The sequence below is a fragment of the Hyalella azteca genome, unplaced genomic scaffold, assembly GCF_000764305.2.
Source record: "Hyalella azteca isolate HAZT.00-mixed unplaced genomic scaffold, Hazt_2.0.2 contig8720, whole genome shotgun sequence".
Classification (NCBI taxonomy): Eukaryota; Metazoa; Arthropoda; class Malacostraca; order Amphipoda; family Hyalellidae; genus Hyalella; species Hyalella azteca.
In genome coordinates, this window is record NW_025938805.1 from 6,031 (window position 1) to 34,014 (window position 27,984).

The 27,984-nt window shown below is 36.5% G+C and overlaps 2 protein-coding genes and 1 long non-coding RNA gene across 7 annotated transcripts; 2 read left to right on the forward strand and 1 right to left on the reverse strand.

Annotated features, from left to right (window-relative positions):
* The first annotated feature begins 5,295 nt into the window (after positions 1 to 5,295).
* LOC108664556 (protein TsetseEP-like) lies at positions 5,296 to 7,245 on the forward strand. 2 transcript variants are annotated; one of them, XM_018151169.2, is made up of 3 exons: positions 5,296 to 5,399; positions 6,386 to 6,516; positions 6,553 to 7,245. In XM_018151169.2, the coding sequence occupies exons 1-3, from the start codon at positions 5,363 to 5,365 to the stop codon at positions 6,925 to 6,927; spliced, it is 543 nt and encodes a 180-aa protein (XP_018006658.1). In that variant the 5' UTR covers positions 5,296 to 5,362; the 3' UTR covers positions 6,928 to 7,245. The 2 variants fall into 2 exon arrangements, with proteins under 2 accessions (XP_018006658.1, XP_018006657.1); XM_018151168.2 differs by having other exon boundaries at positions 6,386 to 7,245.
* Positions 7,246 to 11,619: 4,374 nt separating this feature from the next.
* On the reverse strand, positions 11,620 to 13,214 carry LOC108664557. The gene is made up of 2 exons (XR_001930371.2): positions 13,125 to 13,214; positions 11,620 to 12,435 (listed from the first exon to the last, which is right to left on the reverse strand). It is a non-coding gene; the product is annotated as an uncharacterized LOC108664557 (long non-coding RNA).
* Positions 13,215 to 20,047: 6,833 nt separating this feature from the next.
* Positions 20,048 to 27,983, forward strand: LOC108664555 (deoxynucleoside kinase). Of its 4 annotated transcripts, none has more exons than XM_018151162.2 (7): positions 20,048 to 20,067; positions 21,734 to 22,220; positions 22,515 to 22,634; positions 23,154 to 23,335; positions 25,998 to 26,116; positions 26,352 to 26,446; positions 26,610 to 27,983. In XM_018151162.2, the coding sequence occupies exons 2-7, from the start codon at positions 21,849 to 21,851 to the stop codon at positions 26,892 to 26,894; spliced, it is 1,173 nt and encodes a 390-aa protein (XP_018006651.1). In that variant the 5' UTR covers positions 20,048 to 20,067; positions 21,734 to 21,848; the 3' UTR covers positions 26,895 to 27,983. The 4 variants fall into 4 exon arrangements, with proteins under 4 accessions (XP_018006651.1, XP_018006656.1, XP_047737681.1 ...); XM_018151167.2 differs by having other exon boundaries at positions 20,051 to 20,067; positions 21,855 to 22,220; XM_047881725.1 differs by lacking the exon at positions 20,048 to 20,067 and adding an exon at positions 21,058 to 21,086 and having other exon boundaries at positions 21,855 to 22,220.
* The last annotated feature ends 1 nt before the right edge of the window (position 27,984 follows it).

Genomic DNA, 27,984 nt, shown 5'->3' on the forward strand with positions numbered 1-27,984 from the left:
GTAAAAACCAGAAAAACATGGTTTTTTAAAATATTTTTTATATATATTTATTTTCTACTCTTTAGTTAGCAATTTTAGCAATTCAAATCAATTTCCAGTGTTGGCAAGTGTGGATGTTCGAGAAAAAAACTCAATTCCAAACCGTGAATTTTTAGTGTTTTTTTTATTTTTAAATTTTTTTATTTAAAAAAAATTTTTAAATTATTATTTCTGATGATCATATCTTGAATTGTTAGGCAGCATAAGCATGCATGCCAAATATCAACTTACTAGGATCTATAGAAGTGCTTTAAATTAAGGTTTGAATTTTTGATGACAGACAGACACGAAACGAAGTCAAGAAAAACGTGGTAATACGCAAATTTGATCTTTCCTGTATTTGTATATGTGAAGTTTTTGAACTGATGATGGAGCTGGTCTCCGAAACTCAGCATCGCCGTCAAAATTATCTATTTACAATTCTATTTGGATAATAATTAAAAGTAGCATTAAAACAAGACTTCAAGCCGTTTCAAATTATACCGGGAGTCGAAACTTCATATCTTTTCGCTGAATGGGCTCCAGTTTCACCTGGTATTTTCTCAAATTAATATTAATAAATTTGTTCCCAAGTGCGATAATGTGAGCGTTGTTAATTGTTCATCTTCATTATTTGACCCAATATCTGAGGCTGTGTCATGGGAATGGATTATTTGGCTCATTGTTTGGGAATACATATCTTATTATATACTATTCATGTATTTTCATATATAAAGCTTTAAATTTGTTCCCAAGTGCGATAATGTGAGCGTTGTTAATTGTTCATCTTCATTATTTGACCCAATATCTGAGGCTGTGTCATGGGAATGGATTATTTGGCTCATTGTTTGGGAATACATATCTTATTATATACTATTCATGTATTTTCATATATAAAGCTTTAGATTTAGAAATGTTGAATGTATGTTCTGTAGGAATGCCATAAGATAAGGTAATTACCGTCTGTTAGCCCACATTGTCTATGTTCGTTTAACTTCGCTTAGCTTTGTTCATCGGTGCTTGTCACTTAGGGGTTATTTTTACTGAGCTTGTTACTTATCTTTGTAACATTCGCACATAAAAGATTCCGTTATTGGAGATCATTGCTCATTTGATTTTAAACCTATGTTTATTCATTCGTTAATTTAAGTGCTCTGTACAACAGGATTTTTTCTTTCCCCTAAATATAAACTCTCTTTATGTCATTTTTTCCAAAACTTAATGGCAACATTCTTGGCACGAACCAGCATTAGTCGCGAGGTTACGAAACTCAAGTGTTAGTGCGACTGGCCTTCTTAATTAATGAATGAATTAAATTGTGCTATCTATGATTCAGTTGATTGCTTGGGAATACAAATGGAACATTATTATGACTTGGTTATATTTTGATTCACAATTACTCTCATTTAATTTGTATTTGTTCTCGCAATCGGATGCTACTCAATATCACAAGTTCACTTAAATGATTAGAGCCGCCAGAGAAATCCAATGTTGGAAATTTCTCCTCTAGAGCAGTCAGCATTCATTAAGATATTGGAAAACAATCACATCCCAAACTTTTCTCATTGTAATCGATCATTATAGTGAAATAATGTTCGATTTCAATCGTATTATTTATTGGTTCATCGTTGATACCTTTTGCGCCTTTATTTTCAAATCCAGTGTGTGTATGTATTATCTTCCGCTACTCTAACTGAACAAATTCTGAACCAGCCTTACTAGGATATTTAATTTTAGTTATATATTTTTGAGAGGATTGCATAAAAGAGGACAGAGAAAAATAAATATTTCTTTTTATTCTTTTTGTTTGGGTTGGTGAAAGTTACATGGTAGGGCTTGATAACCTTTTGAACGTTAATCATCATATATCGTTAGTATTTCATTTTAAAATCGGGTAATTAAAGATAATTAATTTTCCCTTAGTTGGGAAATTAGAATCTTGCTCCTGTTTCTACTATACTTAAAAACGATTACAAGTTGAAAATCCTGTCAAAATTATTGCGTGTTTGGATGCATGGAAAATATGTATCAGGAGCACACTAGCCACTAGAGTACACTCGTGCTGAAGAATCTTCGACATCCACGGATTGCAGGTCATCTCTTTAACTTGTTTCTTTTGCGGCGTCCTCTGACTAGACGGTCGTGTGACGATGCAAACAAATAGCCAGAAGCCTAATGCGGTGCTCCAGCGTGGCCTGGGACTTCTACATTGGGAACATTTTCATAGGATACCAAGGACAAGAGTTTAATTCAGTGCGAGTCAGTGAGGGGATGAGGAGCTTGAAGGCAGACTATGTCATTTGAAGCAGTGAGTGCGGTGCAGTCGGTAACTGCTTCACAATTTTGGTTCACAGAACTTTGGGTTTGAATCCTTGTAAGAAAAGTTTTGTATTTCTTCCATAATATGACCGCTAATCTGTATGACTGAATTAATAACAGGTCGACCGTAAAATCCAACATTCGTAAATTTTGTTATTTGTGTCCCTTGCCGTGGTGACGTTGTAGCGGTCCGACTTTCTGTCGTTCGCGCTCTTCTTCTTTCTTTCTTTCCGACGCATTACTCGGAGCTGAAATTGGACCTGAACCGGGGTTGGCTCACTCGATTGAGCCGCCTGCCTGGACGGGCGTGGCAGGACGCGGTAATGGGTCGGCAAGGAAGTTCCTCAGATCCAGTCCGATGCTGCTGTCAACCATTCCTTCAAAACCAAGTTCTTGTATTTTGGTTACTTCATTCGTCGGCCATGGACGGGTGCGGCTGCAGGCAATCGGAGCTAAAGTGCCAGTCTCAAGACGGTAACGCTTCCGGCACTGTACGTCGCCTGGACTTGGTCGATGATTTGAACATTTCTCTCCCACTCGCCGAACAGCGTAGAAGGAAGCTGCAACTTGTCGGCAACGTTGGACCAGAGCCTCGTTGTAATCTCAGCAAGCACTGCGCTCCTCCGCTAGATTCCCGCACTTTGATTTGACTTGTCTATCTTCACGGAACTGCCTTCCTCTCGGCGACAGCACCGATGACCTTGCGGATGGACCCAGCCAGATTTAATGTTCTTCAATGTTTAACCATTCGTTTACCGTCTGATAGCTACCTAAGATTATTACTGATAAACTTCTCATGGATTCGCTTGTTCATTTTTATACATTGTTCATTAAATATATAGTTCATGCTTTGTTCATTCTTTCTAACTATCCCGTTGGGGTAGCCCATATGTGTTGCCCCCTCTCCCGCAACAACGTTGCAGCCCTGATGCTCCTCTACGAGTCTGCAAGAATTACTCTATTAAGTAAAGCGCATATAACGCAAACAAAACATTGGTCTACAAAAAGCAACGATTTAAATTTAAATTCACATAATTACATTGCGTTCATCTCATCCAAACATTTGTTTGGTTCTCAGTATCCTAAATGATACCTTGCAATGTTTTACGCATCAAATTGGTTGTCGTAGTCAGTTCCCAGAAAACGCATCAGTTGCGAGAATAATGCGAAGTTTGCACGTGTCGGTCTTGTCGCGGCTGGATTTTACTCGTTTCCCAAATTCTAAAAAAGTAATTTGGCGACTTAGTAAATTCCAGGTAACGACGAGGCAGGTTTAATGCAGGATAATTGCACTGTATTTTACATGGTATAACGTACCAAATACAGTAATTACATCTAAAGTAAAAAGCTTAATTTTTATTTTCTAGCAATCAATCATACAAACCGAAATTCTGAAGAGACCAATTCTTGAATATTTGAGCTTTTTTCTTCAGTGAGAATATATAATTTGGATAGCGCAAAAAATCATAATTTCTTCAAATATTCTCTGTTATTTGACTATCCGAGAATGAAATAGTAACTCGGAAAATTTGTTGATTGGACATTTTCTACAATAAAACCAGTTGAAATTTAATGATAAAACCGAATCGAATCATATATGAAAATTAATATCCTGACTGTGGGGGAAAAAATGTGGAAACGGAGAGAATGCAGGATCTTCTTCAGACGAGAGTTGGAAAATTTTCATGCCGCTTCGTAAATTTACATTGGCTTGGTTCGTAGCATTTGAATTATTCGAATATCAACAAAATAAATATATCAATGAATATCGAATATCAACAACAATGCGACCTGGAAATATGGTAATAAATTCTTTAGTAACCTCGAGGTAGTTGACTGCAAACTGTACAGTGAAGAACCCATATCACTTCAGAAGCACATCCATGCATACTAAGTTGCTATTGCGTGATAAGCATGCTTGAATTCAATAATTCTATCCTAGCATTCATTCATTCATCGTTACAAGCTTTGAATCATTCAGTACTTCTCGCTAAAAATCAACACTCAGGCTTTGGGACTGAGATCCGTGACCCGTGGCCCGGCTCTTACAGGAATGCCGCATTTGCAGGATCAGGTTATCAACTGAGTATTTTAGATTTTCACGTCCTACAGATATTGGTTAATTGGTTATTGGTTAATTATTGCTTAATTAACAGTCATCATACGTCTACTACACTCATATTTAGATTTGTTAATCCTTTTCAATTTTATTAAAGTATTTAATGTTACACTAATTTATATTGGTTAATGCTTTCGAATCTGCAACGTTACTGAAGTTTGCTTGCTGCATTGAATTGCATAACAAGAACCTATAAATAAAATAAATAAATGGCATTATATTCTTAGTTAAACCTCCGGAAGTCTGTAAATTTCATTTCATTCGTAAGTCAGCAGTGGCCGGTCATTGGGTTTGTTTCGCTTAAATTTAATTAATGTTTAATTTTTGAATTTTATAACCCTTCAATCGGGAATTTATACCCTTTAATTTCATTTTGACTTATATAATTGGAAAGCAAGCCAGAAATTACCCTTTTTATGAATATAGTGTTATGAATGTAAACTATTTCACTTCAGAACAAAAATTCTAACTTAATGTATGCAATTCCGCAGTCGTCACAGCGCTAGTGATGCGCATCGGTATAATTGCAAGTCATTCTACCCTTAAAAGTGCTAAGCAAATTGTTGGCACTAGCGCCCGCTGAACAGCGAGTTTCTCTTCCAGAAGGTTCGTGTAGCCCGTTTGCCTACGGGCCTTGATCTTGTTTGATCTACGACAAACGGATCATTTAACCGCCACTAGTAATGCAGGTATCAAATCGTGCCGCGGGTTTATGTGATAGTAAAGTTACCTGTGATGTGTTGGGATTTATTTCAGGAACGGATTTTCGATGTGAACAAGTAATAATGAGTTAATTCGTGGATAAGCACCCGGCTTGTATAAATACCGGTCTTGTTGAGAAGTGCATCAGTCTTGGGGACTTTCTCAAGGCAGCTGGTAAGAGCATCTCCACGAAACTTCCTCAAGATGTCCAACTTTATTAGATGTGCATTGCTTCTTGTAGGTGAGTTTAAATTATCATTTTGGTTCTTTTGTCCAATATTTTGAACCCCGTCCGAGTTTATCCGACTATAGTACAGAAAATAAAAACTAATTTTATTTCAGTTTTCTTATTTTAGAATTTTATTCCTTTAAAGATAAGAATGCGTTTAAATCATCCCGATTTTTTCAAATTACTTGGGGTGAAAATATTATCTGGGTACATTTTTCAAAAATTTTGCAGCAAAAAAAAATAAAACACTATCAATGTTGCAATAAATAATTGATTGAGCACTTATCTGTGCATAGTCATGACTTCACCAAAGTAATTTGGTACTGTGTTGTTACTGAATGTTGGATGCAGCATTTAGTAACTTCAATTTAGGTCTTTTGACGTTATTAAAAACAATGTGCGAGTAAATCCTTCAAACATCACAACCGTCTATTTGATGAAGCGACATTGACTTGAAAGCTTGCAACACGAAATTAAAATATGCAAAAAGTTTCATTACGAATAGGTTCACTCTTCAGTGAACTTGCCGTTCTGTTTTATGAATTCAAGTTTCTTGAAATTAAACAAATTTCAAATACGAGTTCATTTAATTTTTTTCGCTGCCAATAGGTTTTAATTTCACAAGAGACGAGGAGGAGAAATATAATTTAAAATTGCTGCTGTCCAATTGTGCCCCAGCCGGAGCATTCATCCTAGAAAATCTTCGACAATCATTCGGGAGCTGATCAATGGACTAGGAGTATAATTCTAATAAAATATCACTTGTTATTGCATGAAGTTGGCGTCAGAACATCGCGCATTTTTATTATTTCATATGGAGTTAAGTAAGTGTATGCCACTTTGCTACTTACTGTATATTTTACTGTATAAAAATATGTACACTGTACGTATATATTTTCACATGCTACCTGACTCTGCCATGAGCCACTGCACTCACAATACCTCTTTGAACGTCTCGGATAACAGTCATAAATCGTATTTCCCGATGTCCTGTGCAGTGGTGGTCGCGATGGCGTCCAGTTTTCCAGATCGCAATCTGGAAAGCTTGACCCCAGGCCGTCCAGTCGAGGGCGTGGCTCCAGGAATTCAGCCTGCGTCGGCTGGAGACGTATCCAACCCTGCCGGTGAGGTTGAAACCAAGCCTCTGCCCCGGCCTCCTGGTGAGGTTGAAACCAAGCCTCTGCCCCGACCTCCTGGTGAGGTTGAAACCAAGCCTCTGCCCCGACCTCCAGGTGAGGTTGAAACCAAGCCTCTGCCCCGACCTCCAGGTGAGGTTGAAACCAAGCCTCTGCCCCGACCTCCAGGCGAGATTCAAACCAAGCCTCTACCCCGACCATCCCAACAAGGGGGTGCAGTTATCCCTGATCCCCAGAAGCCTCAGGTTCAACCCGCTCCTCAACCTCTTCCAGTGCCGGCACCTCAACCCGTTCCAGCTGAAACCAAGCCTCTTCCCAGACCCCAGACCCCTCCCTCAGACTCCAGACCAGCTGTTATCCCAGACCCCAACGCCCCTCAGGTTGAGCCTCAACCTGAAGGATAATATCCAGGATGGACCGCTAAAGTCCTGACTGACACTTGATAACGTACCTCATGACTAAAATTAATATTCCTGACTCGTTTTTCTCCAACGTGAGCCTAAATTCTTGCTTCAGTATTGTCAAAAATCTTTACAGGCCACAAATTTCTAATCTCCGTTAAGGAAAAACTAATTCATAATTAAACATAACGAAAATTTTTGAGCAAACATTCAATTTTATTGCACCGAACATCAGGATTTGGTTATTGAGTTGATGTATCCGGTTACGATAAAGATGCATAAGTATGCACAGGTTGATTAATAAAATATATTCATATATTATTCGAAGTTTTCTTTCGCTCCATGTCTACACCATTCAAGAGATCTTTAAAAATTTGTGCTATTGCACATAAAGCTATGAAATTGAAGAAAACTCTCCCAGCGAAGTAGGGAGCAACGTATGTATCACGATTCAACGCTACTTCGAGGATAGACTCTACCAGTGATACGTGAAATATCGAAAAAAACACCACGCGTTAATCATGTCACCAATCAGGAAGAAAACCGCTGATGACTAACATCTAACCAGCCATAATCATCCAGTGAATGTTGCTAACTTGCTTGCAATTAAGCGGTAGAAACTGAAAGGAAAGATGAACAAGAGCAAAATTGAATGTTATTGGCTTAAATTTTCCTTTGATTTGAGCTCGTGAAGACAGACATTCATTGAGTTTTATTTTTTTACTTAATGGTACTTAATGTACGTAATGGTTACAGATAATGGTGAATTTTGTCTCATTTTCAAATCGGGTTCATTGGCTCTTTAGTATTTGCAAGTAGACAATTTAAAATAAGTTGTATAATAGCACATAATATAATCTACTCTCAGTATTTTTACCACACTTTCTCATCAACTTTAGATCACAATCGAGCGGAAAAAACGAGTTACTTAAAGCCCTTGATAACGAGTCCAATACACACCTCATTACTTCAAATAATTACCAATTATTTTTAAGTATACCATAAGTATCAGTATACTAATATACCATTCCAGAATACCAGAAAGTATCCCATAATGAATATACCATAATTGTTCTCGCAAAATGTAGTCCAGCATTCATGCAGAAAAGTCAAGACGATTGTATTGCGAGACAATCTTACTGATTGCTAATCAAGCAACAATCGTACTGATTGTGAGTCAAGAGACAATTGTACTGATTGTGAGTCGACAGACAATCGTACTGATTGCGAGTCATGAGACAATTGTGCTGATTGCGAGTCAAGAGACAATTGTACTGATTGCGAGTCAAGAGACAATCGTACTGATTGCGGATCAAGAAACAATCGTACTGATTGTGAGTCAAGAGATAATCTTACTGATTGCGAGTCGAGAGATAATCTTACTGATTGCGAGTCGAGAGACAATCTTACTGATTGTGAGTCAAGAGACAATCTTACTGACTGCGAGTCAAGAGACAATAATTGTACTGATTGCGAGTCAAGAGGCAATCGTACTGATTGTGGGTCAAGAGACAATCTTACTGATTGTGAGTCAAGAAACAATCTTACTGATTGCGAGTCAAGAGACAATTGTACTGATTGCGAGTCGATAGACAACTGTACTGATTGCGAGCCAAGCGACAATCGTACTGATTGTGAGTCAAGAGAGAATTGTACTGATTGCGAATCAAGAGACAATTGTATTGATTATGAGTAAAGAGACAATCTCACTGATTGAGAGTCAAGCGGCAATCGTACTGATTGTGAGTTAAGAGAGAATTGTTCTGATTGTGAGTCAAGAGACAATTGTACTGATTATGAGTCAAGAGACAATCGCACTGATTGCGAGTCAAGCGACTATCGTACTGATTGCGGACCAAGAAACAATCACTGCAATCGTCCGTCCCGAGTGTCGCCGGCCGGCATCTCGCTTGCCGCTTGTCGAGCTTTCGTCGCTCGTCGCCAGAACGCTCGACCTGAGCATTAAAATACAATTATTGAATTTTCTGTATGTATTATGATTGCACTTCAACCTGTGATGGACAATTTCTGATAGTATTAGGTATAATAAAACATTAACTAATATATTATCAGAAATATTTCAAAATTTCCATGTGCAAATTCGATACATTATGGATGCAATTTATAAAGCAATTAAAACAATGCAAAGACGAAATAAGAAATAATGAAAAATAAGTTTTTCAATTAAAGGAATAAAAATTCGCTCGAAGAGTCTATAACGTCACTCATTCCTATAAACGCCACTCCCAATAATAAATCCCATTCAATGTAAGAAAAATCATTGAAGCATAATTTTTTAGAATAAAAAGCAAGATATTTGTTAAGTTAACCGAAACACTTGAGAAATAAATCTTAATAAATAATATTTAATTGATAAATTTGTTAAGACAGCTCATTGAGTTGGAAACTATTAGTGCAGTATATAAAAAAATTTATCGTAAAAAAAATAAATAAATCATTGAATCAAGTCGAACTTCGACTATGATTTTCCATTCAGCTCAACCGCTGCTAATAAATGCAAATTTATTTATGAATATCCAAAAAACTTTCGTGGCAGTGAATTTACGACTGTAATCAATATGCCAAACCATACAATTTAATTTCGAATTTACAAATCCCTTGTTGAAGTCGCCACGATCAGTTTAACAAACTGAATAATTTAATTCTGAATTTTTAAACCCCTTATTGTAGTTGTTGAATAGCAGGTATAATCAATTTGCTACACCAAATCATTTAATTCCGAAATATAAAACTTTTTTGTAGTTGTTGAATTGCAGGTAGAACCAGTTTGCCGTACCTGATCATTTAATTCCGAAATATAAACTTTTTTTGTAGTTGTTGACTCGCAGGTATGATCAATTTACCGTACATGATCATTTAATTATGAAATTTCAAACCCTTATCAGTATGGGCCGAATTACAGGTAGAATCAATCTATCAAACCCGATCATTTATCCGCCAGGGTTTGCGTCGGGCGCCAACACTGCCAGGGGTCACCTTCCCGCCGGGCCCGAGTCAACATCGTAAACACAATCCGGACACCTTACCCTGCACCTCCATGCCCCTGCCCTGTGTGTCCTGTATGCAGTTACTGCTGCAGTGTGCAGTTACTGCTGCAGTGAGCAGTTACTGTTGCAGTGAGCAGTTACTGGTGCTGTGAGCAGTTACTGCTGCAGTGAGCAGTTACTGCTGCAGTGAGCAGTTACTGCTGCAGTGAGCAATTACTGGTGCTGTGAGCAGTTACTGCTGCAGTGAGCAGTTACTGCTGCAGTGAGCAGTTACTGCTGCAGTGAGCAGTTACTGCAGCAGTGAGCAGTTACAGGTGCAGTAAGCACAGCACCGCTGAAGCCATGAGTGCGGCGTTGGAAGATCGTTGAGTGTGTGCAGGGTTACGTGGGTTGCTAAAATATGATTCTGAATAAATGAATAGCTCGGTTTACTGTACAATACTCGATTTTATCATGGAATCCTTCAGATCATTGACCTAAATTTTTGGTGAGAGTTGAGAAAATTTTAAAATTAGTCTCATTGATTTTAATCTTATTTAAATTCATTTAAATTTGAATAAAATATTTTACTTGAAGAAGCACGTGAAGAACTCTTATTATTTCCCAAGACTGTTATCGTCCATGAAAATGATTCAACTTGTCACCCAATCCAAGTTTTACTCCTGAGAAATAAATATTTTCTTATGATAATGAATAGTCAAAGTTTTTGCATGCTTTCAGGAACGGATATGCAAGTCTTAAAATCTATGGTACTGAGCAACTAACTTGCATGTTGGGCGTTGAAGGAACTCCTATGCTGAATCTGGGAAATTTATTTCCTTTATGCTTGAATTTTTTGCTTCAGACGAAATTAAGTTAATTAATTCTGACGAAATTTATTTACATCTATTTAATGGCTGCATCAAACTATACTTCGGAATCGTGTTTCGGGGTTGAGAATAGTGACTGTTTCAACATACGAGAAAGGTGACTGTTTCAACATGTATTTTTGCTTATGTTAGGCAACATTTCGCTCGAATACTGTGGGTGAATTCGAGGTTTTTAGGCCTTGATTTGATATCAGCAGATGTTCTCTTTTATGCTTGACATTGCATTTAAATCGCGATTGATAACAGATAGAAAACTCGAATTCCAGACTGCGCAGACGGCCGGTGTTATTGAACTAAATCATTTCGCAAATTGATAACATGAATTTCATCAATGTGTGAACTGATAACATGAATTTCATTAATGTGCAAACTGATAACATCATTTCATCAATCTGCAAACTGATAACACGAATTTCATCAATGTGCGAACTGATAACATCATTTCATCAATCTGCAAACTGATAACACGAATTTCATCAATGTGCGAACTGATAACATGAACTCCAGCACTGCACAAACCGTGAACCTGAACGTCATCAATACGCAAGTTAATAAAATGAACTTCATTAATGGCAAACCGTGAACATGAACTTTATCATTTCGAAAATTAATAACATAAACTTCATCACTAGGCAAACCGTGAACATAATCTTGATCACTGCTCGAATAGCGAGCCTAAACATAAACGTGATCGCTCTGCAAACCATAGACATAAACTTATCTATGAAGAAGGCTATTCCCTGAACTTCAAACAAAAGTAGAAATTATCCAGGTCAAATATCAATGAAGTAATGAAGGGATGTAATAAAACAAAAATATTGATTACCATATAAATATAATCAATTAATCTGAATAAACAAGAACCGAAAAACATAAACGGGAGGAGGAAAATAACTAAAACGATATTTGGTGTTTCAGGCATAATTATGTGAACCTTCCAATCTAGAAGCGAAACTCAGTTTATTGTTTCAGATTCAAAAAAAGTTTCTATTCGTCATATTTCGGTTAGATCAAACATTTCGACAATATTTTGTTATAAATGAACTAAACACAGTATTCTTGACATTGAATTATTAGTATCAGCTTTTGATTATGATAATTCGTTGTATCTAGTTTGGTTTAACCTAAAAGATTTACGCTGTATTGCGTGGCTTCGTTGCTGGAGCTGTTTTTACGCGGGACAACGACCGCCGGATGATATTTATAAAAAAAATTCGTAATTAACGTCTCAAAAGACACGTTCAGTGTGTTAATCATATGTGATGAAGCAGGCATAGTTTCATATTATTCGTAAGTTATTTGTGAAGCCCTAGAACGTGGAGGGTTTGGGCTCCTAACAGTTCCTGGAGGATTCCTATTCCCCGAATGCTTAGGCCTGAACCGACCACGAGGACGTTCGGGTTCTGGAACTTCTCCGGCATCTCCTTGCAGCGTTGGGTGAGGTTCAGGTTCAGGCTCTTCTTCAGTAGCATTTAGGTTACTGAAACGACGTCCAGTTCTTGCATGAGTATGCTGAGGAGATCCCCATTGGTTAGGCCTGGTCTGAGCTCTACCCCTCACAGGTTTGGTCCCTTCAGCAACGTCGTAGTCGTAGCTGCCATGGTCCCGTCGAGCCGATGTCAACACGGCCACCACTGCACGAGAGTTCAGGTATTCATTTCATTTTTCTTTGCATCACGAAAGTCGCAATTTATGCTTGATTGGACGAGTACATGCCTAGAACTTTTAATACAGCCAAGACTTTTTGCGTCATATTGAATTGAATAAATATTTTATCGAAAAATCATCGTAATGGACCGCAACTTTCCATGGGAGTTATTAAACTGCAACTTTTCCAATAACACATTGTGCATTATTTAATGATGGTCATAAGTGAGTTATACGCAGATATATTCAGCCACGTTTGTTAAGTCAATGTTTCCAGCTAAGAATTAATTTTTATTGACAGTTGCAATTGATGAAAAAAATATTAAACGTGTGTTCATTATTATATCGAAACAATAGAGTTATTGGGACTTATTCGAGCTCCAAAGGACATGAATAAACGGTAACAACGCAACAGAATGTAAATATTCAAATTTAGTTTTTAACTCTCGAAGCGTGAAAAAAAAACGCAAAATATTTTAAGGCAAAATTATACATATTTCAACTATTCATTTCTTACTTATTAGGAGAAAGCCAAAAAAAAGTAAGTAATGTGGTTATAAATTTTATACATTTGTCACCTGTGCAAAACAAGAACGTGACTCAAGTAACCATTTAACGAATTATGGAAGATTGGAAAATGGGAAAGCTGCAGGCAGACTCAGACTAGTAACCGTACCGACAAGAAGCAATGCCAAACGAAGAACGAAGCTGCGCATGTTGATGCCGTTGCGATTTGCGGGTGATGCGTGACAGCTGCCTTGAAAAATTCAATAGGACTGATAGTCGATACTTGGAAAAGTCCCGTATTTATGCCGTTCGGCTTGTATTCCTAAAAAAGTTTGTTTTCCTACCAGCTGCGTGCTTGCATTGATGCAAAGCCTTGTTGCTAAAACATCAGAACGCATGGGTACAATATCTCCTCCCGCATGCTGTTCTTCACGTCGATCGCCAGTGTCCGAAAAGTACCGCATCACAAACCAGGTAGCTTTACAATCAGCGATGCCGTGGCAAGATTTAGCACCATCATCAACTGTGGCGGTCAAATGATTTCTAGTTGTTGACCAAACAAGAGAAAGATGGACCGACTGGTCAACGGACGAGAAGAAAATTTCGGGAAAAGAAAGTCTCAGAGTGGAAATTAATAAGTAGAATCGTTAGACATGAAGAATAGCTCGTCATTTCTGCTGGTAACAATTGTCACTGTTCGCACCACGCTGAGTTCATATAGATTGCATTAAAATTTCATATGAACAAATGGCGTTGTTGGCACCAAGTTGAAGCATGACATCAGAATTTGGTTCATATTTAAGGCTCGGCGAATGCCTCGGTAAATGCATGAATAGTTTCTGCTGTCTCCCATGAAATAATGTAATAATAATACACTTGAAGAAAACATCAAACGATCAACATTTCTCACGGAACTTTCAAACGAATGAAAATCCCAAAATGCTGAAAGCAAAGACACATTACATGTTCATCGTTAAACCACCTACGACTCGAGCTCTTCAACGACCAGGCGGACGCTTGCGAAAATTATATTTTATAACATATTATAATTATAACATATCATTCATATTTATTCCTGGCATATCTGCGTAATTTAGGGAAAACTCCAACAATTTGACATTGGAATTGGTTATTTTCCTTCATTAAGACTAACAATCATCACTTTTACCATATTCGACCACCATTTAAAATAGTTAAAGAAATTTTTCGCACCCATGTTTAGCTGCAGCAGTGGCCGTCTGAGCAGCAGCCACCCCAGGCACAATCGGCGCCGAGTTTTTCCTCACTCTCTAATTCCCGTTTGATCCCGTATAATGAAGAGCAAGTTAAGTGGACGATATAAATTTATTAGTGCTGTAATAAGAAAGATTTATGTTGCAGGAGCTTTCGAAATCTAACTACTTCAAATATCAGCGAACCATGTCGAAGAAAATGAGGTGATCTGCACTCTTTGTATCGTCGATTTTTTATTTTCTAATAATTTCTCGTCTCTTATGGCAAATTAATATCGCTTCCTATTGTAAAATGTTGGGAACCTCAAACCCATGAAATGCTTTACAAATATTATGTATATTTAAGCTTGTGAATGACTTTTTAGTGTTCGGAAATATATATCATAATAATCGGTGTAAACATTTTTAACGTGTAAAATATTTGCAATGCCAAACGCATTGAGAAATCTGATAATTTGAACCATTTGCACGCTTGTCAGAGTTCCAACTCTGCAAATATCCACTCGGAAAAAATTATTTTGCCTGCTTTGCTAACATCTCAAACCAAGTTAACAGGGATTACCCTTTCTTGGATTACCCTCTCTGCAAACGGATTACCCTCTCTTGTATTACCCTTTAAATTTTACCCTACTTTTAACTATGCTTTATAAATTTATTTTCTACGTCACTTTTATTTCAAACATATATTTATATATATTTAGACGATCTCAACTGCACCAAACGGCTGAACTGGTAAGGTCAACATTTCCATGCCATGAGGGGTATTTCATTAAAAAAATATAACTCAGTACTCACTGCCGTGAGTGACAGAGAGCGCATTTTCTCATCGACGAAAGCGTGAAGTCTCGGACGGACAGACAGACAGACGGACATGGCGAGCACATTAGCGCCTTTTTTCCATCAATGAGAAGATGCGCTAAAAAGTTCGGGGAGCTAATTTCAGGCTAATTTCAGGCGTAGGTGTTAATGTAGTATTAATGGGTAGGTGGTAGGGGTAAACCAAGTTCAACAACGCCAGATCAAAATAGGGCAACCTATAAGGAATGATTAATTAATATTAAGTGATTAGAGCCAGACGCGTGCACTCCGATAACGCATGATCGAGCTGTGCAGCTGAATTGGAGTAAAGGCAATGACGACCGTAACAGAAGTTCCCAATTTTTCACTGTTCTGCAATAGATTATAAAAAAATTACCTGTGATGTTCAGTTTCTCAAGAATACTGACGCCATAAAATAAACGTTTTTGTTTCATGTATAAAGATTGTAAATTGAATTTATCAGATACTCGTAGATCTTCACATTTTAAAACGCCCGCAAGTCCGGCCGTAAATTTGTCCGAGACGTGGACATATTTACGGTTACGGTCAAGTCAGTTCGGAATGAACAGCTTTCGTGTGCCCAAAACATTAAAATGAAAATGAATTGAAATATACATTACTTCTGTGAATTGGAAAACTTCCATGTTTGAAAAGGTATCATTACACTAGGAATAAATTGAACGACAGAGCCAAAAAAAACTTTTTTTAACTATGCGAAATTTCAGTTTCCTGTATTTTCAATGAGGCCATAAAGAAAACAAGCCGTATTTGTTATGTTTTAATTAAACATCGGGACATTTTAACATTTCCAACCACAAATTGAATCTCCGCTATTTTTAATACCATGCAATCTCATTTTCACAAACTCAGCTGATTTATTTTAATGGAAATCTTGTTGAACGAAAACATTGCAATTTGTCACGATTGCGTAAAATCACTATATAACAAATTACTCTCAGGTAATGTAAGGTGCAAATATTGGATTGCGTAAATTTCAATTATTCATCACCTGAAATATTTTGTTATTATATAGGATTTCCATGGATTAATGCTTCTCTTTCTCTCTGTTTTACGTATTAGAAGCCATGTGCATTCCTGGTTCCTGGTATTTTGGGAACCAAGCATACGTGAGACAATAAGCATGGCGTGCGGTCATGCATTCTTTTCTTCCTATGCTATGTATACAAGAAGCATGTTATGAATACCCTAGGCAAGTTATGAATACTAGGTATGTTATGAACACACATGGCACCAACGCAGCATGTATGTAAACGAGATGAATTCCTTGACATTTATATGAAACACGAGTTGACGTGAAACTACTTTAAATTCTATTGCATTGGGTTTTGTCCTCCTTTCAACATTAAATCATCTCTTTGGTTCGGATATTTTTTTAATCAACTTCGAAAACATAAAAAACATGATTGAAAATATCATTTCCTAGCTCGCAAGATCCTGGTACGTATGCCAAATAATTTCAAAATTCTAATTAATTTTGCGCATTTAGAGCGCGAAGCGGCTAGATGTATTATCTGAAATTATATGCTGATGTGTCATTAAAATGATTTGTGCTTCAAAATTGTCAGTCCCACCGAATTTTCACTTGTGTGTCAAAAAATTTCAAAAGACGTAAAAATGAATCAGTATTCAATGCTGTAACAGAACGCCGGTTATGTTTCGTCTCTTATCTTAACATATTCATGAAAGGTTGCGAGTAAGAGGAAATAACTTTCAAAGCACACAAGTGCAGAATAGCTATCACTGAATTAGCATCAACGATCAGTTGTCCGCCAAGCTAAGATATTAAAGGATTGGAACGGTGAAATGGTCCTCTATTTGCAATTCATAAGCTTCATAATCCTCGTGTAGAACTGATATCTGGTTTACATCGATAACAAATAAATACATTGAACTTTTGTTAGATGAATCCTTAACATATAATCTCTAAACTAATGGGTTGGGACAGTCATTACTGTTGGATGAAGTCGGCTAGCCTACTTAGTTCCTCAATCTTCTGTAAGGCCTGAATTACTTAGAAGTAAGCGTGTTCCAGAATGAGTAAGTTAATTGAGATATACAGTATATCTAATAACTTAACCTTGTATAGAGGCAAGAGTTTCTCCCACTGCCAAGTCATTTAATATTGAAGCATTTTATGTTCATAATGTTATATTACATTGATGAAATCGAATTAACCCATACCTGCACTTTGATCATATTAAAAAGGTGAAATTGCTAAAAGGGGTGGGGAAAAATATTGTATTGGCAATTTGCTTATACTAAACTATATTCTAACTCTTCCTAAATCAGTATTAAATATTATTTTAATCTCAAAATCGTATTTGTTTTGTTTGAATTCTTGCATACGCCTGTTCGGGATTACACTAAATTAAGTCAACTAAATTACAGTAAATGAAATCAAATTAACCCAATGAACCTGGTTTCCCCGCCTTACAAATGCACGTGTATTTTGTCAAGAGCCTTAAGCACATGAAGATAATCCGTAGCAGTTATACTATAATCAAGCAATAAATAATGTACATTTAAAAACTACTTTTTAAACACAACACTTCTAAAGAATCCAGTGTCTCCAATGGTAAAGATGTACAATGAATTTCTCGTTTTATTTTTGAATATTAAAAAAATTAATTTTTCAAATTTTGTTAATATATAAATTTTTTTCAAAATTATTTATTCTGTCGATTGATTCATGCATTGCCTCCGAATTCACACAAGTACGCAAAATTTCAGATCAATTGGACAGGTAAAAGTGTGTCAAATAACAGTTATAAGATTTGTAGCTGACAAAATTATTTTTTCTATTTTTTTAATATTGATAAAAGATTTTAATTTTTAGAATCATTTATTTTGTTATTTGATTCTTGCATTATCTCCAACTTTACGCAAGTGAGAAAAATTTCATATCGATAGGATAAGTAGAAGTGTGTTAAATTTCGATTATAAGATTTGTAGCAGACAGACAGACAAACAAGAAGTGAACTAAAAGATAAGTGTTGTAAAAATAGTGCATTTCATGAATATTCTGACCGCAATATCCCTTAACCTATATTTTAATCAAGTGAAGAACCGAACTGAAAGACGAATTTATAAAAGAAAAAGAAGCCAGATAAAGATTCGCCAATGAGCTCGCAGACAGCCGAGTTAGAGGCATGGTTGAATTAATACATATATTTAATTTAATAAATAAAATAAATAATTAATAAATGTATTAATTCAACCATGAGTTAGAGGTGCGAACATCCCTGGGATTTACGTGATGCTGCTCCCAGGCTGACCTTTTCTACTCCGGTCTTGTGATGGCAGTCGTTTCCCATATGAACCTTACCAATTTTTTATTACCACGTTTTTCTTAGCTCGCTTTCGTGTCCCTCTGTCTGTGATGATCAAATCTTGCAATCGATATTTCACCAACTTTCCCGCTAGCTAGCGCTCTGAAACTTTTAGGGAAGCTCAGCTACTGGTAACAATACAATAATCAAAAATTTGTTGCACGTTTCCAGGCGTATTAATGTGAACCTTCCCACTTTTATCGGATAATGTTATCGGTAATTTTTAGCGCATTTTCTCATTTATGGGAAAAAATGCACTATTGTGCTCGCCATGTCCGTCTGTCTGTCTGTCTGTCTGTTCGTCTGTCTGTCTGTCCGTCCGTCCGTGACCAGTCATTTCCCATGTGAACCTTCCCACTTTTATCGGATAATGTTATCGGTAATTTTAAGCGCATTTTCTCATTTATGGAAAAAATGCACTATTGTGCTCGCCATGTCCGTCTGTCTGTCTGTCTGTCTGTTCGTCTGTCTGTCTGTTCGTCTGTCCGTCCGTCCGTGACCTCAAGTTTTCGTCGACGAGAAAATGCGTTCTCTGTCACTCACTGCAGTGAGTACTGAGTTAATTTTTTATTTCAAGTGCGCTATTTTCAGCACAATTCTTGAATCATTTGCTTTCATTTTAAATTATGCATTATTATTTTCCATCGTTTCAACAAAATCGATATTCAACATTGAACAACACGTTTTCAATAGAAGATTGAATGAAAACTCTTAATACCATGCAATTTTAACCGACTAATGTCCATTTTTTATTACTACATATATAAATTTTTGTTATCTTGCTTGGTGCTATGGCTGGTAAAAAAAATTTGTTACCCTAACGTCACAATGGCTGCTCCCAAATATGTACTAAATATATGCACTGTACGGAGAAACTTTTGCAACAACAAAAACTTTTTTACTTCCTCTCGGTTTCGTAAACTAGAAAAACTTGAGAGCTCAATTAGGGTTTTTAGGACCTTATATTATTTTGCTATTGTTTCTTTCAGTGCCACTTTGTTCTATTGAATCAATAATAAATACGAGATGGCAAATGTCCCTAAATATAATTTATTGGTCACTGGCTCCTCGTGCCACGGTGAGAGTTTGTGGCGAAGAACCTGTTTCAGAGCTTTTCTAGGTCAAAACTTCCGCTATCTGGAACCCGGTATCTGCAACCTATCGTACAAGATGGTTAGTGTTGGGATCGGGACCCAGTCGTCGTTTTCTGACCGACTTATCTTCCATGCACTAGCCCGTATCAATATAAAAAGGATTTTTCGCCCGCGAATTTATATGTATTACGAGACCTGGTCATAAAAAGCATCAGATCTTCGGCAGATCTCACACGTAGCAACACCCCGAATGAAGGCAGCTGAAGAAATCCTTTTAGCTGTAATCCAGTTTATAGTAATTTAGAAGGAGTATGAATGAATTGCTCATATTGTTTTATCATTTATTTTTATAGACTGGCGCACCGAATTTTCGTTGAAAGATTGCTACGTGCGCGCTGGAAAAGAATTGTCAGTAACATCTGACTGTCATGAATAAGAAATTTGAATACGCGCCGAGTAAAAACATCATAAAAATAGATAAGTACAGAAAGAGAAGCCTAATGCTGAAAAGGAATTTTGATTTTCGATTAGTTCCATGCTTTTAATTAGGTAATCTAAATAATGTGCATGTTTGGCATCCATGGAATTTTCACTGTTCCCTTTACCACGTTTTACTGGTATCGTATAGCAATTTAGTCGAGTACTGTTGTCGAGTACGTACTGCATTGTTTTAGTAGAGCTTCATCGACCGCATCTTAATGAGTCGTCAAGAAAAACGATTTAATCATGGCAAGAGGATAGTAAATGATTAAATCAGATTCGTCTTTTGAACCCTCTGCTGTCCTTGGACCCGTGATTAAGCAGCTACGGTACGTCACAAAACTGGTAAATCTACCGGCGTCGCGACAATGGACCATAAGATTTGTAGCAAACAAAATAATTTTACCATTTTTTTCATATTGAAACTTTTTAAATTATTTATTCTGTCAATGATTTCTGGTATGTTTACTCCAACTTTACGCAAGTGTGCAACACCGGGGTGCATTAATGTAAGCCTCGTGCCAACAACGCAGTCACAAACACGATATGAATACATTAGTTACCCATTCAGAAAGTTATATAAGTATTTTGGCCATCAATTACATGCATAGTATTTTATACATTGCTGACATCTAAATTTGATCATAAATTCATAATTTCAAATCGAGATCTACAAGCATATTGGCAACTTTCTTTCCTGGCGTACTGGCGTACATCCGAAAACGAACCTCCGGCGTACACGCTGCACCTTCCTGACCATGGTGCATGCGTAGATGGTTGAAAACTTGAAATAGTGACGTGACTGACGTCATACTATTGCGTGCCAGATTCGGCCAGAATAATGGAAGGTGTAACATGGTAAGCTTTTCAATCCATTTTCTTAAGAGTTACAGGCAAAAATGTGTCAATTTTCTTATTCATATGAAATATATTTGGCAAATGCTATAAAACTGGTTACTGGTAGAATTGACCAGAAGCATGGGCCTTTTTGTCTTATTTACTAAATGCCTAATTTTCCTAAATATATCTAGCAGGAATTTTGTTTAGTGTTCTGGTAGATGCTAGATGGTGGGCATTGGGCAAGATCTAATGTGGCTTGAATGGTAGATATATTCAATGCCTATCCTATGTCATAGCATCAAATGGAGTAAGCCAGGTTGGGAAAAGTCTTACTTTTTCTGAAATATCACAGCTCTAATATATAATTTTAGTAGCAGTAGGTATGAAATATTGAGGTTTGCACTTTGCAAAATGTCATTTTATAAAATTTTCAACTTCCACAATCTGCAGTAATGCAAAGCTCCTACTAAAATCTCTTGCAGAACGTAATGATAACAAGTCAACCCAAAACATTTTGTTGAAGATAGCCTAGTTGCAGTCACATCAGTGCAGTCAGACTGCATTATCACATGTTCAGTTGTCACTACTCACTAAAGTAAAGACAAATTTTATTGTTGCTGTTTGACTGTTTTTAGGGTAAAATTAGATATTTGGGAAAACACATGCACAGGACTTTGTAAATAAGATGGCTCCTCATGGCTGATGATGGCCAAGATAGGGAATTCGCAGCCCAAAGAAATGGAATCACGGCTGTCAAATCCATAAAACCATGGCATGAAAAATCCTGTTGCAGCTCAGTGAGCTCACCAAGTAGATATATTCCATGCCTGGAGTAAGCCACTGAATTACATAAGATTTCTGTGTTGGGGTCATTTTCTCTTTGCATCTTCAAGTTAAAGTTATAAAATTTATAATAAAGTTCATCTGAAGTACTTATTAATTCAATTTGATCACATTCTCCAGCTACTATCTCCTCTGTGAAACAAGGTAAAAAGTAACCATTTAAATATAGGTAGTACAGGCTTACAAAAATTAAAATATTATTAGTCACTAATTGGCTCTGTTTTCTTCCCTGCTGATGAAGAGAACTGCATTTCTGTATTCAATTCAACGTCATCTCTGTTCCAAAACCTTAACTCCAGCAAAAATGACTTCTGAAACTAAGCATGAGAAAGAAAATTTATCACAGCCTGCTGTTGCTCCTGATGCTTTAAAGTCTTCTAATCATAAAGGTCAATCAATGATTATGTCAACCTACAATACAGCTGGAAATAACCATGAATTGTCCACATCTTCTATGCTTGGTCAAACTTTGGATGAAGATCTTCATGTTAATGAGAAAAGAAATCATGAGAACTTTGAGAAAATTCATGCATCTCCAAAAGTTTTTGAACCTAGATATGGAAAGAGGTTGGAATTCCATCCAACAAAGATACAAGCATTAGACCAGGTGAGCCAATTTTCATATATATTGATAAAAACATTCTTTTGCTAATTTTGTCCCTCTGATGGTTATTACCAGTATCCTTCATTGATATTAATAGCAAGAAAATGTATGGTAGATGACAACTTCCCAGATATATCATTGTTTGTGATTATGTGGTTGCAATGATTACATAAATTATTGCCAATTAGACTTTAATTGTTCTATCATATTATAATTTTCTAGCAGTAATTTTCAGTCCTTTCATCCTGAAAATTTCATTTCCAATAGTAGTCTTTACTCACTTGTTTCTAATTGCAGGAAGCAAAGGAAAATTCATTTTCCCGGCCATTTACCGTGTCCATTGAAGGCAATATTGGAAGTGGGAAATCAACATTTTTGAAGCATTTTGCTGCTCTGCCCAATGTTGCTACCTACCAGGTAAGTTGATTTCCAATAACAATCCATCATAATGTAGCAGTTGATATTGAATCTAATTCTGTTGCTTTTGGAATGCTGCAAACTTGTATCTGTAAATGAATTTGCAAAAATAAATTGCTTTGTCATTGTTGCTGAGGCTTTGAGAAGAACCATGGATATTAGTTTGATGATATTTCTGTTCATTTAACCCTAGTTACTTACTTTGGTTGCTGGAAACTTGATACAAACATGGGTGCAAGCATTGTACACTTATAGCAAAAAAAAGATGTAAATTTAAGTCATTTTCTATTTTATTACTATGAACAACATTTTCCAAGTCAAAAATCAATACCTATATGAGTCATAAATAAATTTCATCCTTATATCTAAAGCCAAAGAAATTAAATTATAATTTTAATGTTTTTTATCTTAATAATCAAATACTGTAATACCCACTGTTCAACTATACTGAAAGGAGTAGCTTGACCACCATTTCTCATGTTAATTGTTGGAAAAATAACTCATTTATTGAATTTCCAGGAACCACTGGGCAAGTGGACTGATGTTGGAGGCTACAATTTGCTTGGTAAGCTGTATGAAGACCCAAAGCGTTGGAGTTTCCTATTCCAATCTTATGTTCAGCTCACACGACTTCACATTCACTTACAGAATGATGCCAATTCTTCAGTCAAGCTCATAGAAAGATCACTGCATAATAACAGGTAATTGCATTGTTATTGATTGAAAAATAGGCTGGTATTTTGCACCATTGCTAACTCTTTTTGTACAAATTACTCAGCTATTTAGTTTCAATGTAATTCATGTACTTGATCGGTATTTTTACCTCCATGCTCCTCCTTCTGTAGTGATATATTTTCACACAACTTTGTGGCAATACTTTAAATCTAAGTCATCAACTTATATTTAGAATTAATAACCTGCTTATTATTTGACTGGTCATGTTTTTAGCCCATTTTCTCATTTATGGAAAAAAGGCTCTAATTTGCTCATCATGTACGTCCGTCCGTGACGGACGGACGTGAGAAAAGGTGCTCTCTGTCACTTGCTGCAGTGAGTACTGATTTAATTTTTTATTTTACTTAATAAGAAATTTTTTTGTGCAAAGAGCAAACATTTTGGCTAGTTTTCACACGTTTTTCACTTGCTTGAAAAAATTCTTTCTTTGCTGAAAAAATGCTTTATTAGAACTAAGAGCTGAAGCAATGAAACAACAAGGAAGATCTATGTCTTCAATTCAAACACGAGCTCTAGGCCAGACTTTGAAACTCTTGGTGGTAAGTGGTAACAATCAAATTGTAATACGGTGTAATGTGGTACGTACAGCTGACAAAAGTAATGTGTTTGTTAATTTGAATGAAACTGAATATCAATCAAGATCAGCAACATTCTTCCCGATGACTCTAAATTCTGCCGCATAACATAAGACCCAGCAGAAAAACTGCACAGGAAAGCTAACAAACGGACAAGTATGGTCAACTCCATTGTAGGGTTTAGAAAGCTCACACCTATTGTCTGAAGTTACTCTCCCAGTTATGTACCCTGAGGTAAACGTTTAAAATCGCAAGGAAGACGATCTGCTCAGACCCATTATTTCTCACGTTACGTCTCCAATCTACAAAACAGCCAAAGAACTGGATACCATAATAAAGCCATGTATTCCAAAGTAATTTTCTGTAAAATCTAGAGACAACTGGACAGGAGTGACTTGGAGGTCCTTCGCGCCCCATCTGGGCCTTCTCGCGCCCCTTGGAGGTCCATCTGGCCTTCTTGCGTCACTTGACTTCACCAGAATCTTCACCAAAATGCCAACTGAAGAAACATTAGAAATCATTGCCAAGCACATATATTATCATTCAAGTATGCCGGCTCCACCAATACCTAAGAAAAATAAATTCTCCTCCATCTCCTTTAACTCTGCTCCTCTGAATCACCTTTTCGGACTCCAAACAACAAAATTTACTGGCAAACCAATGGTATAGCCATGGGCAGTCATTGGGCAGTCCCCATGGTCCTACATTTGCTGAGTACTATATTTGCAAAATTGAATATTGCATACTTCCAGATAAACAGATCGAGCGCGAATTGTACTGCAGGTATGTCGATGATATCTTTGTTGTCGCTCGAGATGAAGAACAACTGAGGAGGAATCTCTGTATGGCCTTTGAAATGAATTTTAACTCAAAGTTTACTCATAAACTTAGACCAAATCGCACTTTGCCTTTTTAGATATATTCATCAAAGCTAAAAATAATTAATTGGTTCATTACAAAAGTATACCATAACATATTTTCGGGAGAGTCCTGAACGCCGCCAACAAATGCCGAATGGAAGCGCAATACCTGCTCTCATCCAACAAGCTCTCAAAACCTGATCATCTGAAAATAACTTGTATACGGAGCTGAGAAATTTCAAAATAATCTTAGTCAATAATGAGTTTGCCAGTAGAATCATTGACGCAGAAATCTCAAAACTTTGATTGAACCAAAACAGACTCAAGAACGAACCGGGGACAAACGAAAATACTACAAGAATCAAATGACCAGCGGTTATAAATCAAATAAATAGATCCTTCAATCCATCTATCACAACAACATTGTAAGCGTAACTAATAATATAATCAAACTACTGATCTACTATAAAACCAGAAAATACAGAATCTCGTAATGAACATTAACACTTGCAAAAAACGGGAGTTTTACAAGATACCAGTGTGGTGGACCAAATTGGGCTCACAACTACGATTTTAACCCGACGTCTCACGTGCCACCTTCAGTCTGGTGAACAAAGAAACCACCTAATTGAAGCTCACAAAGAGACCATCACTCGCGTGGTGCTGGAGGAGTGCACCAGCGTCGTCATGCGATGCCCCGACACCAACCGACTCGCGATAGCTGAGGCCCTCATCATTAAGGATGGGACTCCAGCCATCAACCGTGATTGACGGCTGGATTTGTCAAAACCCTAAGACTGTTAACGGATTAATTTTTAGTGCCTCAATTCTTGATCATCTTCATTTTTTGTGATTTATAATTATTTATAATCAGATTCCGATTTTTAGTAGTATCGTATTTATAGGATTTCGTACTTATGTCGATCCAAATTTCATCACTCAATGCATCTTGTAACGTGATAATGTATGATTGATACTTTGGAAACGTTTTTAAGAAATAACGGTATCCATTGTTACCATGATTTTCAATTTGCCAGTGCAAATGAAAAATATTGTTCATTATGCTAAAAAAAACGAATAAGGAAATTGTCAATAGTACAAATTCTCTGGTCTTTACTGGAATCTGCTTAAAGGAACAAATTATGCCAACCTACCTATACTAATGATATTTAAGTCTCCATTATTATTTACAGATATTGCTTTGTTGAGAGTGGACACGATTCAGGAGATCTTCATTCAAGTGAATATGATGTTCTCTGTGAGTATTTCGACTTCCTGAAGGAGAACTTGGATCTTGGCATTGACCTTATTGGTGAGTACAAGCAACTACCTATATATCACCTATTCATTACTTTCAGATAAATATTGCAAATCTGCAGTTTTTGATTGTTTTATATATCGATATCTTGTGTAGTTACCAAATTGCGGTGAGCTGTTCTATCTCTTTATAATATTATTATTATTATTATCTACTGTTGGCTGAATGTCTATCATCAATAATTTCAACACGTTTCTGTAATTCTTTTCAACCAAGTTTAATTTTCCAGTATATCTTCAGTCAACTCCTGAAGTGGTTCATCAGAGGATGCAAAAACGGGGCCGTTCTGAAGAGGCTGGTGTTCCACTTGCTTACCTGCAGAAGGTAAGGGTTGTCTTCCAAGTTATATTATAATTATGAAATGATTTCAACATTGCAGTAAATTTTGTATGTAAGTAATCATATTTATAAGATATTTATTATTTATTTAAGCATAACTAAAAAGAATTACCTATAATATTTGAGTATAACGTCTACATTCCCACAGCTCCACCACTACTATGAACGCTGGCTGATCCATGGCGTGCCGTGCCAGCCTCCAGCTCCCGTACTCGTAATCAATGCTGACCCTGACTTGGTCACCGTCACTCGCAATTTCAACCTGCACCAGAGCATCATTCTTGGCCAGGAACCTCTTCGTTGCGCAAGCCGTAGTGATGAAAAAGAAAATCTGGACCCTTCTTTGGGGAAATCAAAGAAAAATATCTCTGATACAAATTCCCCACAAAATGATAAAAAAAAACTTGAGCAAAGCTTGACTGAACGATCTTAAATAAACGTTCTACATTCATTATACATTCGCGTAATTTCTAGTTATGTTCAGATCTGATTGCAAGAGGCTAGAGAAACTCGTTATTTAAATGAACCTACAATAATTTTTTAGGAAGACAGAAGGCAGTAGATCTCATCTGTGTTGAATTACGTTATGTGCCTGAATTTATATCGTTTAGACCTTATAATTTGATCAAATTTTTGTTTTTGTTAGGTACTTTTATTAGTCTATTACGTAGCTACTACAAGATTTCTTATTACATACCTGAACAATGCAACATTTATTGTCTGTCATCTGACACTGCTTCGTTCATTATAAGATTAAACTGCACCGTTCATTATAAGTTTAAACTACATCGTTTATTATAAAGTTGAACTACGCCGTTCATTATTAAGTTTAAGTGCACCGTTCATTATAAGTTTAAACTGCATCGTTCATTTTAAGGTTAAACTGCACCGTTCATTACAAGGTTAAACTGAATCTTTCATTTTGATTACCATGTACCATTGTACCAACTGCACCGTTAATTTTAACTACCAGCTAAATCATTACTATTACGAACTGCATCATTCATTATAATTAGTAGCTGCATTATTCATTACGTTTTATTAGTAGCAGCTGCATACTTTTTTAACTGCACCCGTCCGTCATTTGGGTGAATTACGTGCGATCTTATTTACAGCAGTGAAGTTCCAACAGTTTTGAGTTAAAAACAAGCTTTGGACCTTGTATCTATATAAGATAATTTAAAATCAATTTATCGACTGTGAATTTTTTTTCTATTTAAAATGGATTAACGAAGAAATTTCTATTCTGGTAGCAATTCATGTCGCCATTGTTCTTTAGTGAAATTATCGTTATTAAGAGTAATCTCGCCATGGCTACATTCTGAAAATTTGTCATTGTTTTTTTCGCCACTAGGTTAACGGTCTTCGTACGGATGTAAACGATCCTGTATAGAGTGATGGCCGTTTGAATTTTTATACTAAAGTATATAGTTTTATATTTACATTGCTCTTGTCATCCTGTGTAATGTACTCAGGATTTTTGTATGGTTTGCATGAAAATGATGAAACTTGAGGAAAGGTTT

Excerpts from the sequence above, each read along its gene's own strand:
- LOC108664556 (XM_018151168.2), top strand. The coding sequence starts at position 5,363 with ATGTCCAACTTTATTAGATGTGCATTGCTTCTTGTAG. Across the intron at positions 5,400-6,385 it reads ATGTGCATTGCTTCTTGTAG|TGGTGGTCGCGATGGCGTCC; the intron begins GTGAGTTTAAAT and ends TGTCCTGTGCAG.
- LOC108664555 (XM_018151162.2), top strand. The coding sequence starts at position 21,849 with ATGAAGAGAACTGCATTTCTGTATTCAATTCAACGTCATCTCTGTTCC. Across the intron at positions 22,635-23,153 it reads CCAATGTTGCTACCTACCAG|GAACCACTGGGCAAGTGGAC; the intron begins GTAAGTTGATTT and ends TTGAATTTCCAG. Across the intron at positions 23,336-25,997 it reads AGATCACTGCATAATAACAG|ATATTGCTTTGTTGAGAGTG; the intron begins GTAATTGCATTG and ends TATTATTTACAG.